Source organism: Sapajus apella, unplaced genomic scaffold, assembly GCF_009761245.1.
Source record: "Sapajus apella isolate SASKATOON/1434 unplaced genomic scaffold, GSC_monkey_1.0 scaffold4, whole genome shotgun sequence".
NCBI lineage: Eukaryota > Metazoa > Chordata > Mammalia > Primates > Cebidae > Sapajus > Sapajus apella.
This window is the reverse complement of record NW_022436944.1, coordinates 52630910-52643350: the sequence shown is the minus strand read 5'-3', so window position 1 is coordinate 52643350 and position 12441 is coordinate 52630910. Positions and strand designations below refer to the sequence as shown.

General features: G+C 46.9%; 1 protein-coding gene across 4 annotated transcripts in view; it reads left to right on the top strand.

Moving 5' to 3' along the window:
• The window catches only part of GLB1 (galactosidase beta 1), a 95560-nt gene extending 84343 nt beyond the window's left edge, over nt 1-11217 (top strand). For 2 of the 4 annotated variants that reach the window (XM_032268844.1, XM_032268835.1), the window contains one exon: nt 5058-5739. In XM_032268844.1, coding sequence (XP_032124735.1) covers nt 5058-5297 — 240 coding nt within the window. In that variant the 3' untranslated portion in view covers nt 5298-5739. Of the gene's footprint in view, nt 1-5057; nt 5740-7194; nt 7489-10195 lie in introns of those variants that run through there. The other 2 variants (XR_004265549.1, XR_004265548.1) reach the window with 2 other exon arrangements.
• Nucleotides 11218-12441: the final 1224 nt, after the last annotated feature.

Here is a 12441-nt window from a genome sequence, read left to right as displayed (position 1 = left end):
TTTGAGACGGAGTTTCACTCATGTTACCCAGGCTGGAGTACAATGGCGCGACCTCGGCTCACCGCAACCTCCGCCTCCTGGGTTCAGGCAATTCTCCTGCCTCAGCCTCCTGAGTAGCTGGGATTACAGACACGCACCACCAGGCCCAGCTAATTTTTTGTATTTTTAGTAGAGACGGGGTTTCACCATGTTGACCAGGATGGTCTCGATCTGTTGACCTCGTGATCCACCCGCCTCGGCCTCCCAAAGTGCTGGGATTACAGGCTTGAGCCACCGCGCCTGGCTTATTCTTTACAAGAATGTTCATTTTTAACCACATGTAGTTACGTTTAAATTAATTAAATGTCAAAATTCAATTCCTCCTTTACACTTTTTTAAAAAGTAGCCACTCTTTATCATATCCACTAAAGTTGGACACATGCATATCCCATGACCCAGCAATTCCATTCCTAGCCTTCCCCTCCTGTAAGAAACATGTGCGTCGCTGGGCATGGTGCCTCACACCTGTAATCCCAGCACTTTGGGAGGCTGAGATGGGAAGATCACTTGAGCCCAGGAGTTTGGAACCAGCCTGGGCAACATGGAGAAACCCCATGTCTAAAAAATATATAATAATTAGCCAGGCATGGTGGGACATGCCTGTAGTCCTAGCGGTGTGGGAGGTTGAGGCTGCAATAAGCCATGATGTGCCACTGCACTCTAGCCTGGGTGTCTGGATTAAGTCCTTGCCTCAAAAAGGAAAAAAAAAAAAAAAAAGCTGGGCTTGGTGGCTCACACCTGTAATCCCAACACTTTGGGAGGCTGAGCTGGTGGATCTCTTGAGGGCAGAAGTTGGAGACCAGCCTGGGCAACATGGCAAAACCCATCTCTACCAAAAATACAAAAATTAGCTGAGCTTGGTGGTGCATGCCTGTCTTACCAGCTATTCAGGAGGCTGAGGAATAAGAATCTCTTGAACTTGGGAGGTGGAGGCTGCAGTGAACCAGGATTGCACCACTGCACTCCAGCCTGGGAAACAGACTGAGACTGTGTCTCCCAAAAAACAAAAAAGAAGTTAATACCAGAATCTGATACCATAAAAAATCAAATGTATGATGGAGAACCAATAAAACCAAAAGTTTGTTCTTGCAAAAAAATTAATAAACCCAAGCAAGACTGAGGAAAAAAAAAAAAAAAAGATGGCAAAACTAATCAATATAAAGGATGAAAACAGGAAGACATTAGCATATACCTAAGAGGATCTTGAGTATAATTTCATGCCAAAAATTTGAAAATTCAGATGAAATGGAAAAAATTTCTATAAGTAACAAAATTGGCACTAGAAGAAAATGGAAAAACTGAAATAGACTTGTACCTACTAAAGGAATTAAATCTATGAATTAAAAACCAAGTGCCAGAAAAATCCCATAAAGGAACTCGAGGCCCGGGTAGTTTCTCATTTAAATCGATCATACATGTAAGGAAAAAATAAATAGCTGCATTTTTCATTTAAAATTTCTTGCCACTGCTGTGTTAAGGTTTTGTAGCTCTGAGATCCCTGGCATGGTATCCCAGGGTACTTGAAGGAGGCAGAGACTCACTCACTCAGCAGCCATTGCTGAACCTGCTGCACCCAGCACTGGGCCAGCGGTGCTGAAACAGGGCAGGCACCATCCCTGCCTGTGAAAAGACTGTAGTTCATGTGGGAGAGGGTCACATCACTGTTCACTTGACAGCTCACTGAGATGGAAGGGGACATAGGTAGCAATGTTTGGATAAGAAGGAAGAGTGGGTGGATTTGACTGGGCAAGGCTCCACCCTGTGGGGTTCTGTCCGTCATGGTTCAGCCTGGCAAGTAGGGCCACTCTGAGTATCACTGGCAGGAATCAGGCCTTGCTAATCTATGGGAGGAGCTGGGAAAGTGAAAGCCTGAAGAGGGGCCGGAGAGTCAGAGGTGGAAACACGAACCGGCCCTCCCGCAGCACTGGCACTGTGGTCGGAGGAGGCTGAGAAGCAAGTCCAGGTGTCCGAGTCACCTCTGTGAAGCTGCTCCACTAGTGGTCAGCAGGGCTAGCGTTTAGGACAAGCTAAATGGGGAGCCGAGGAGACCACACGAGCAGGAACTCGCCAGGGACCCTGGTTCCAGCCATCCCTGCATCTAACACGATAACCTCCCCAGAGCAATGGCTGCGGCTTCCCTCCTCCATCCTCCCAATCTCAAGCGAGGTCCTCTTCTGACCAACACTAACCCAGAGCCATCCGGGGAAGACAGTTCCCAGCTTACCTACCAGGTGCACAGTTCAGCACCCGGGATGTGAGGGCCCGCCTCTTGGATGCTTATGAAATGGAACGTGAGGTGTGAGAAAGGACCAAACCTCCACTTTGTTCTCCGGCTGTGTCAGGAGTTGGCTTGGCCCGTGTCCCGAGCATAGCACAAAGCCTGTGTGTTACGTGCCATTCCTCGGTGCTGCTCACAAAGCCCTCCCGCTGCTCTGTCGTCCCCCTTGACCACAAAAGTAACGTGTGCTGTTCTCTAATACTGCAAAAACAAGGCCCCGGCAGATTTTAAGCTGATAAAAACCTGGTAAAGCTGTCATTGTATAAGCCTTTTAGGATGGATTGAGATAACATATCCCAGGGTAAAAACAAGAGTGAAATAGTTCTGAGAACCGTGAAACTGTCATCCTCTTTCTAAATGACTTAATCCAACAGACAGGTGGTTTTTAATCACAGATCCCCTTCATGTGAACACCATCTTTTTTTTTTCTTTTTTTTTTTTTTTTTTTTGAGACAGAGTCTTGCTCTGTCTCCCAGGCTGGAGTGCAGTGGTGCAATCTCGGCTTACTGCAACCTCTGCCTCCTGGGTTCAAGCGATTCTCCTGCTTCAGCCTCCCGAGTAGCTGGGATTACAGGTGCCTACCACAGCGCCCAGCTAATTTTTGTATTTTTTAGTAGAGATAGGGTTTTGCCATGTTGGTCAGGCTGGTCTTGAACTTCTGACCTCAGGTGATCCACTCACCTCGGCCTCCCAAAGTGCTGGAATTACAGGTGTGAGCCACCACATCCTGCCAGTATCTTTTCACTTTAATCATGTAAGGAGTGCTACCACTTACAGACCCCACACTGTTCCTTCTGTCATCATTGTCCCCAATGACTGGTATGAAAAGTTGACTTGAGACCCACCCAAGGTCAAACAGCTAGTAAGTGGCAGGACTCAGATATGAACCCAGGTAAGAAATTCAGAAGGATCTAAAATAAAGGGGACAGTTGGAGGCTGAAAAATCCCCAAACACAAGAAGACTGAGGCGCTCTGGGGTGGGCAGCAGTATTGTGTTGCAGGACATGATAAGGATTAGGGCTCAGCAGGTGTCATGGTGGCTGGGCCTCCTCCAGGCTGTCTCCTGGGATATTTGGGCCATTGTAGGTCAGGATTTCTTTCCTGCCTCCCTCCCTTCTTCCATTCCTCTTCCCTCCTCCTTCTCCCTTTATGTTTTCCTTTTCTTCTCCCAGATTTTCTCTTTCTTGTGTGTGTGTGATCTCCCCTCCTTCACTGTCTTTCTTTGTAATAGAATGTCCCATCTATTCAGCCAGCTGTTGATCCTAGCCTTTGAGCTTTGAGCAGTTTTTTTTTTTTTTTTTTTTTTTTTTTGAGACAGAGTCTCGCTCTGTCACCGCCCAGGCTAGAGTGCAGTGGTGCGATCTCGGCTCTCTGCAACCTCTGCCTCCCCAGGTTCAAGTGATTCTCCTGCCTCAGCCTCCTGAGTAACTGGGATTCCAGGCATGTGCCACCACGGCTGGCTAATTTTTGTATTTTTAATAGAGACGAGGTTTCACCAAGTTGGCCAGGATGGTCTCGAACTCCTGACTTCAGGTGATCTGCCCGCCTCAGCCTCCCAAAGTGCTGGGATTATAGGTGTGAGCCACCACGTCCGGCCCCTTTGAGCAAATCTTAGCACATCCAGAGAGGCTGTTCAGAAAACATGGTCTGTGTTTTTTAGGAGTTTCTCCTGCACATTCAGTCTTGTTATGGGAAGCAGCTTCCCCTACTCACACAACTGTTTGTGCAGCCTGTAGCATCACCTCTGCTCCTGAACCAAACATGGAGTCCACACCCTAACTCTGAGGGTGCTTGTAAGGATCATTAAGACATAGCAAGCCAGGCACGGTGGCTCAAGCCTGTAATCCCAGCACTTTGGGAGGCTGAGGCGGGTGGATCACGAGGTCAAGAGATCGAGACCATCCTGGTCAACATGGTGAAACCCCGTCTCTACTAAAAATATAAAAAATTAGCTGGGCATGGTGGCGCATGCCTGTAATCCCAGCGACTCAGGAGGCTGAGGCAGGAGAATTGCCTGAACCTGGGAGGCGGAGGTTGCGGTGAGCCGAGATCGCCATTGCACTCCAGCCTGGGTAACAAGAGCGAAACTCCGTCTCAAAAAAAAAAAAAAAAAAAAGACATAGCAGTAATAGAGACACCCAACTGGGTGAGCCTGTTCCTCTCCCTCACCCAAACCCCACATTCCTCTTGGGGGCTTGTTTTGGGGACCACTCCTGGTACCTGTCTGACCTCAGGATGCAGGCCCTGGAGTCTTCTGTGCCCTGTACACCCAGCGGGGTGTACGGCAGACAGTGTGATCAAGACCTGCCTCTAGGAAGGGAGAACAAAGAAGGAGAAGAGCTATTTAAGGAAGCAGTTCAGCAGCTGTCTTCTGTGTACAGAAAAGTCAGGGAGAGGCCACACCTGGGAACCAGCATGAAATTGAGAAGCTTCATGAACTGTTCTCTGGCACCAACCTCTGTGGCTGCCAAAGCCCATGAGAAGGACGAAACCCATATTCTCCTGAAGCAGGAGTGGGTCTTTGGGGCAAGTCTTTGTTATCCCCCAATCCACCTTCTTCCCACCTTGGCCAGTGATCTCAGCAGGATGCTGAAACCAAGGCTGGCACGGGCCTGGCTGGCAGCCCCGCCTGGGGTCATTTCTTCCTCCCTCGCTGCTGGCCTGCCCTACATCAGGGCCCCCACCTTCCTCAGGGCTTTCGGTGAGTCTGGGGTTGATGGTTTTCTGTCTCTCTCTCCAGGGCCAGGTGTGGATTAATGGCTTTAACCTTGGTCGCTATTGGCCAGCCCGGGGCCCTCAGTTGACCTTGTTTGTGCCCCAGCACATCCTGATGACCTCGGCCCCAAACACCATCACCGTGCTGGAACTGGAGCGGGCACCCTGCAGCAGTGAGGATCCAGAACGGTGTGCTGTGGAGTTCGTGGACAGGCCAGTTATTGGCTCATCTCTGACCTACGATCGTCCTCCTAAACCTGTTTGATAAAGACTCATGCCCCCACCCCCAAAAGAAAGATTCATGGCTGGGCCATGTATGATGATGAAAGCCTGCGACTTTAAGGGATTCTACCCTGAACATACCCTACTCACAGATCCTCCCTGTCATGCCACATTTCACTGATTGGAATGTGGAATTGGAAAAGGAATTAGGGTGTGCATAAGCCCCACCCTCAGGGACCACCTGGGACGTGGGAGGAGCTGACAGCTCCGTAATGCACATAGTATCTGCAGAGTTGGAATGGAAGCTTGAAAGGTGATACTGATTTTTATTTTGGAAGAATCATGTTGCCTTTTTGTTAAATAAAATTTGTTTTCAAATGATGATGTCACTGTTTTTAATGTGCAGGTATTAAATTGCATGGTCTGACTTAAATCATAACTAGACTTGAGTGGGCTGAATAAACCACTAACTTGGAGTTCAAAAGGATGGAAAATAGTCTTGGTTTGATCTGTGGACTGCTGCCTTTCTGATCGTTATTTGACTTGCTTTTGGACTAGGTAACCTATAAACGCAGTTCAAAACAATTATGCAAACTACCTAAGAGATTAACAGTTACACAGTGTACATAGTATCTACATAGAAGCATAGTATTTTAGCCACTAAAATGGTCATAGAGATCTATACTTAAATGCAATTTTTTTTTGATACATGAAAAAACAGATTACTTTAAATTTGATCCCATTTTGTGTGTTTCAACATAAGAACTTCACATATTCACACAGTAAAGGCCTATCCACAGTAGACAGGCATGCACATGTGTGTATGCTGTGTATGCTCACAGATATGAAAGGACATGGTATATCTGATATTTCTGTCCTGACACGGAACAGTAGCTCTCATCTGTTGAGGACTTGTTCTACACCATGCACAGTTCCGAGCGTATGTTTAACTCACCTGCCCCTCACAAGAACTCTGAGGAATATACTGTCTTCTTGCCGGTTTACCAGACCTCAGAGATGTATGTGGCAAGACAGGGTTTGATTCCAGGTAGTCTGACTCTAGTGTCTGGGTACATGTTGCATACATAGAATATTAATACATGGCTTGTGTTGCACAAGGAAGGTTTGGAATAACTTTAAAATGTTCATAAAATTCTATCTGGATGGTAAGTATTTGAGAGATTGCTTGCTTTTTTCTTTTTTTTTTTTTTTTTTGAGACAGAGTCTCACTCTGTTTCCCAGGCTGGAGTGCAGTGGCTCAGTCTCGGCTCACTGCAACTTCCGCCTCCGGGGTTCAAGCAATTCTCCTGCCTCAGCCTTCCAAGTATCTGGGATTACAGGCACCCTCCACCATGCCAGGTTAATTTTTGTATTTTTAGTAGAGAAGGGGTTTTACCATGTTGGCCAGGCTGGTCTTGAACTCCTGGTCTCATGATCCACCTGCCTCAACCTCCCAAAGCACTGGGATTACAGATGTGAGCCCCCGCACCTGGCCTGCTTGCTTTTTCTTAACTGTATTTTTAATTATATGCTGAGAATATGTAATTTTTTTTTGAGGCTGGGTCTTGCTCTGTTGCCCAGGCTGAAGTACTGTGGCATGATCGTAGCTCACTGCAGCCTTGAATTCCTGCCTTGACCTCCCAAAGTGCTGGGATTATAGTTAAGAACCACTGCACCCAGCCCTGTAATTTTTCTTTAAGGAAGGAGAAAGGAAAGGTTTTTTTTAATGTCAATCTGTAACGTTTTCTTGGTATATTTTTCCCTCTCTCGTAGACACAAAAATTAAATATTTGAGATTGAATGATGAGTCTAAACTCTGAGCCAGCTGCAGACGGCATATATGGGCCCCCTGCATAGTGTTTTACAAACACTGGAATTTAGTTGAGAACGTTTTTACATAGTACCTTTTTCTCAATGTTCTGCACCATTTGATGTTCCGGCAGACCACAGGGTGAAGCAGGTGCTGCATGGACCCACAGCCTCATTTCATTCCTCCTCCACAATTACCAAAAACAGAAGATGATGCTCAAGAACCGTGGCCAAACAGTGGTAAGCTTTGGAAAGAAATGTGACATGACTCCTTTAAAGCATATGTATATTGGCAAATTGCAGTTCTCCTGCCCTAGAGACAAGCAGAGAATCTAGGAGGCACGGGCAGTGGGGTGTGGTCACCTCATCAGCTTGTACACTTTCCTTATATGTCACTCATTTGGTCCTCAGAGCTACACTGTAAGGTAAGTAGCAATAAGCCCATTTACAGTTGAAAAGAGTTAAGACTTTGGTAAGAGGCAGAGTTGATTTCAAACCTGGCCTGCCTCCCTCCAAAGCCAGAGTGTTTTGTCTTATCAGTGTGAGGGAATTTGGGTGGGTTTTCCCACCTGCAGCACTGTGCCTCCTGTTACCCAGGAAGTTTTTGAAAAACAGATTCTTTTTTTTTTTTTTTTTTTTTTTGAGACAGGGTCTGGCTCTGCCACCCAGGCTAGAGTGCAGTGGTGCGATCTTGGCTCACTGCAACCTCTGCCTGCCGGGCTCAAGCGATTCTCCTGCCTCAGCCTCCTGAGTAGCTGGGACTACAGACATGCATCACCATGCCCAGCTAATTTTTGTATTTTTAGTAGAGACGGGGTTTCACTATGTTGGCTAGGCTGGTCTCAAACAGCAGACCTTAGGTGATCTGCCCATGTCAGCCTCCCAAAGTGCTGGGATTACAGGTGTGAGTCACTGCGCCTGGCCGGAAAACAAAATCTTAATACATAGATGGTACCACCTGGGGTCTGCACTCCGCTCAACCCATCCAACTCTGTGCTGCCTCTCATGGGCACACATTTTGCCTGCCACGGTGTTCTTCCTAAAATAAGATGTGCCTTCAGCCATTCCTGATTTCTGTGAATAACCTTATTTCAGATCTGTCTGTCCATGAATAGATTTAAAATTGAACTCTGTGGATGCTACCTTTGGAAAATAATAAGGGGAGCACCTTTATTACCTACTACCTAAACCTTTCATATTACATGTATCTTTCAGCCACTGTGCCCGGCCTCACAGTGTATCTATAGTCTTTTGTGTCTGATCTGTGTCATCTCGCATACCGTGAGGTTTGGCCATGTGGACGCACGTTCAGGAATGTGTTGCTCTGTGTTGCTGAGTTGCATTCCATCATACGGATGTACTACATCTTGTTAATCCATTTGCCAGCTCATGGGCATTTGAATTGTTTCCAGTTTTGAGTATTATGAAGAATGCTGATATGAACATCCATATAGAGTTCTTTATGTAGTCATCCGTATTCATTTCATTTCCCTTGGTTGGTTACCTATGAGTGGAATTGTTTAGCCGTATAGTGATTTATACTTAACTGTTTAAGGAACTGTCAAACAATTTCAGAATATCTTTTTTGAAGCTAATGAGTAATGAAGAGGGAGAATTACACTTAGACCTGTAATTTCAGCACTTTGGGAGGCCGAGGTGGGTGGATTGCTTGAGCCCAGGAGTTCCAGACCAGGCTGGGCAAAATAGCAATACCTCATCTCTACCAAAAATACAGAAACCAGGCCGGGCGGTGGCTCACATCTGTAATCCCGGCACTTTGGGAGGCCGAGATGGGTGGATCACCTGAGGTCAGGAGTTTGAGATTAGCCTGGCCAACATGGTGAAACCCTGTCTCTACTAAAAAATACAAAAATTAGCCAGGCTTGGTGGCAGGCACCGGTAATCCCAGCTACTTAGGAGGCTGAGGCAGGAGAATCCCTTGAACGTAGGAGGCGGAAGTTCAGTGAGCTGAGATTGCACCACTGCACACCAGCATGGGCAACAAGAGCAAGACTCCATCTCAAAAAAAGGAAAATACACAAAAATTAGCTGGATGTGGTAGTGCATGCCCGTAGTCCTAGCTACTCAAGAGGCTGAGGTAGGAAGATCACTTGAGCCTGGGAGGCACAGGTTACAGTGAGCCGAAATTGTACCACTTGCACTCCAGCCTGGGTGGCAGAGCCAGACCCTGTGTCAAAAAAAAAAAAAAAAAAAGAATGACACTTAGAATTACCAGACGTATCATTCCTCCTGTCCGCTCTTTCACTCCTCCACCTTAGACTGTTTAATGTCTTTCTTTATCCGTCACTGAGTCTGTTTATCTTTGTTTCTCAGTAAATCCAGTTTATTCAGAATGAAATTGTTTAGCGCTAATCTGAGGGGTTTTTTTCATTGTTTCCCCAACAAGAAATGTGTCTTCTGTCAAATGACACAAATAGGAGATGATCTTGTGTGGTCTTTGTTTCTCTCCTTTATGAAAAAGAAGTCATTTTCTGAAATCACCTTTTTAGTCAGTTGCGGGATTCTGACTGGTCTGTGGTAGCACACACAGCCAGCGCAGACCATCAGCTCATGGGCCGCAAGGAAAGTCACACCGATGTCCAGCCAGGTGGTTTCTGGGTTTTGGCCCCTGCTGTTGGTCTGACTGAGCAAGACTTCCCCTAGTGTCCCTTGCCCTTCAGCCCACTGGCCCTGACCTTTGTTAGAACTGGATGCCCAGCAGCTTTCTGGTTGTCTGTAAATGCCCATGAAGATTCTGAACTGATTCCTCACCAGACGGTTGCTCTACTTACACCCCAAGGGGCTTTCCCACATGTGAGCAAGCCTCCCACCCCAAACCAGCAGTCCTCCACACTCCCAAACCAGCAGTATCGTCTCCTAAGATACAACAGGACAGGCTTTGGGTACAGAAACCCCAGGGTCATGTTCCTGCTCCATCACTTTCCATCAGTATGGCCTCAGGCAAGGGAATCGTGTAAGTCCAAACTTCTTCTTCTCCTAAATGTGGTGCCCACCTTCTGGGGTTTCAAAATTAAATGAGGTCATCATAAAAGTACCTTGTATAGCATTTGCCATGTAGTAACTGCTTACTAAATGCTAATTTGAGTCTTTTTCTCTCATATTCTGCCACAGAAGCAGGTAACTGATCATGTTTGGGCAAGAGGGAAGAAAAGACACCTAGGATGCTCCATCCTTTCCCTGCACCCCTTTGTGTTTAGTTCAACAACTTGGTTCTCCTCCTGACCAGCCACTGTGCTTGGCTGAGGACACAAAGATGAAGGGGACAGTCTAGTATAAAACATGACACAGACCAGACCTGAAGGGGAGGAAGAGGTCCTGTAGAAAAGGTGAAGGAGCATCATTCACCAAGCCTCTCCAACCTTAACCAGAGACTGCTGGTGGGCAGCATGAGCCTTCAGGAAAGACTCGAGATCCAGCATTTAGACCTCAAGGCCCCAGTGTGGACTTCTTCAGTGCTCCGCTTCCTTAAAGATTCTGTTCACTTGTTCTCAAAACGTAAGCAGCTTTCCAGTGCCACATATTGACTTCCTTGCCCAAAGGGCATTTCTCATCATCATGTGCTGCAGTGTGTGCTCTCGTCTGTTGCTGCATGATAAACCAATAAGTCTGCTTAAGTGGCATAAAGCAATTATTTTGTTATGCATGTGATTCTATGGATCAGGAATTTGGACAACCCAGCAAGGATGGCTTGTCTTTGTTCTGTGACTCCAGGGCTTCTGCTGGGTACCAGACCCATCTGGCAATTCCTTCCCTCACCTGATGTTTGGGCCAGGATGACTCGAAGTTTAAGGTCACTTAGGACAGTGAACAGAGCATCTGCAAGTGGTCTTTTCATGTGACTCGGGCTTCTTATAACACAGTGGCTGGGTTCTGACGGTGTGTTCCAGAAGGGAGCTTCCAGAGAGTGAACACTGTAACAGAAGCAGGTGGAAGCTCCATGGCCCTTTGAGACCTAGATGCAGAAGTCACATAGTATCAGAACACTGTACTCTACTGCTCAAAGCAATCAAAGCCCAGATTCAAGGTGAGGAAACAGATCCCCATCCCTTGAAGGGAGACATGACAAAGAATTTGTGGCCATTTAAAAAAAATCATCACATGTGCACTCAGTGCTATGCGGCAGCACACGCCAATCTGTATATTTCTGTCCATTCCACTAAAGGTCTGAAAGCCCAGCGAGCATGAATTGAAGTCCAAGGCCCCACTGATAAGGAACAGGAGGCTATTGGCTAAATGGCTCATTTAGTCTGTGTTTAGTGAGTTGAATCCCTTTGTCTCTTTTGCAAATTGCTGGGCCCCTGGTGGTCTCACCAGATATTAACTGAAGGGGAATTAACTGGACACAGGCAGGAAATCCATGGTGTGAACCCTCCACCAGTCAGAGTCTATGGAGGTGTAATGTGATGGGCACTGCACACAAAGCTCAGCGAGGTTTCTTTCTTTTTTTTTTTTTGGGACGGAGTTTCGCTCTTGTTACCCAGGCTGGAGTGCAATGGTGCGATCTTGGCTCACTGCAACCTCCGCCTCCTGGGTTCAGGCAATTCTCCTGCCTCAGCTTCCTGAGTAGCTGGGATTACAGGCACGCGTCACCATGCCCAGCTAATTTTTTGTATTTTTAGTAGAGACGGGGTTTCACCGCGTTGACCAGGATGGTCTCGATCTCTTGACCTCGTGATCCACCCGCCTCGGCCTCCCAAAGTGCTGGGATTACAGGCTTGAGCCACCGCGCCCGGCCCAGTGAGGTTTCTTTGTTTCTTATCTTTGGGTGAAATCTTTTGATTTGATTTCTGATCAAGACATGCAGTCTGTCCAATTACTTCAACTTCCTTTCATTTTTACTAAGCAATGGGATCTTTTTACAGACTGCTTTAGCTGTCGTGGACCACCTGAACTCTTTTCTGGGGCCTTTGAAAGCAGGAAGTGTCCCAAGAAGTGTCCATTAAGGAGTCCCCAGGGTTTCAGGTTATTTCTCTTCTAGTATAATGGGTGAGCCCCTCAGCATTTAGCTATTTTAGTGGGTGGGTTTTTTTTTTTCATTTACCCAATAGATATTCATTCAATACTTACTCTAAACCCCATGCAACTGTGTAGGACACATTTCCTGACCCTCAGGGAGCGCACAGACCTATTAATGAACAGTACAGTATTGTGAGGGGTAGACAGTGACAGGGATGAGCTCAGAGTGCTGTGAGTGCTGGATCCAGTCTCACACTTGATGTGGAGCAGAGGCTGGTCAGGGAAAGCCTCCCAGAGTTCAGCCAGATGAAGAATGAGAGAAGGAGAAAAGATAGGCATGGGGAGAGCAGAAAGTGCTTCTCAAAGGAAAGCAGCGTCTGCAAAGATCCAGGGTCTGCAGA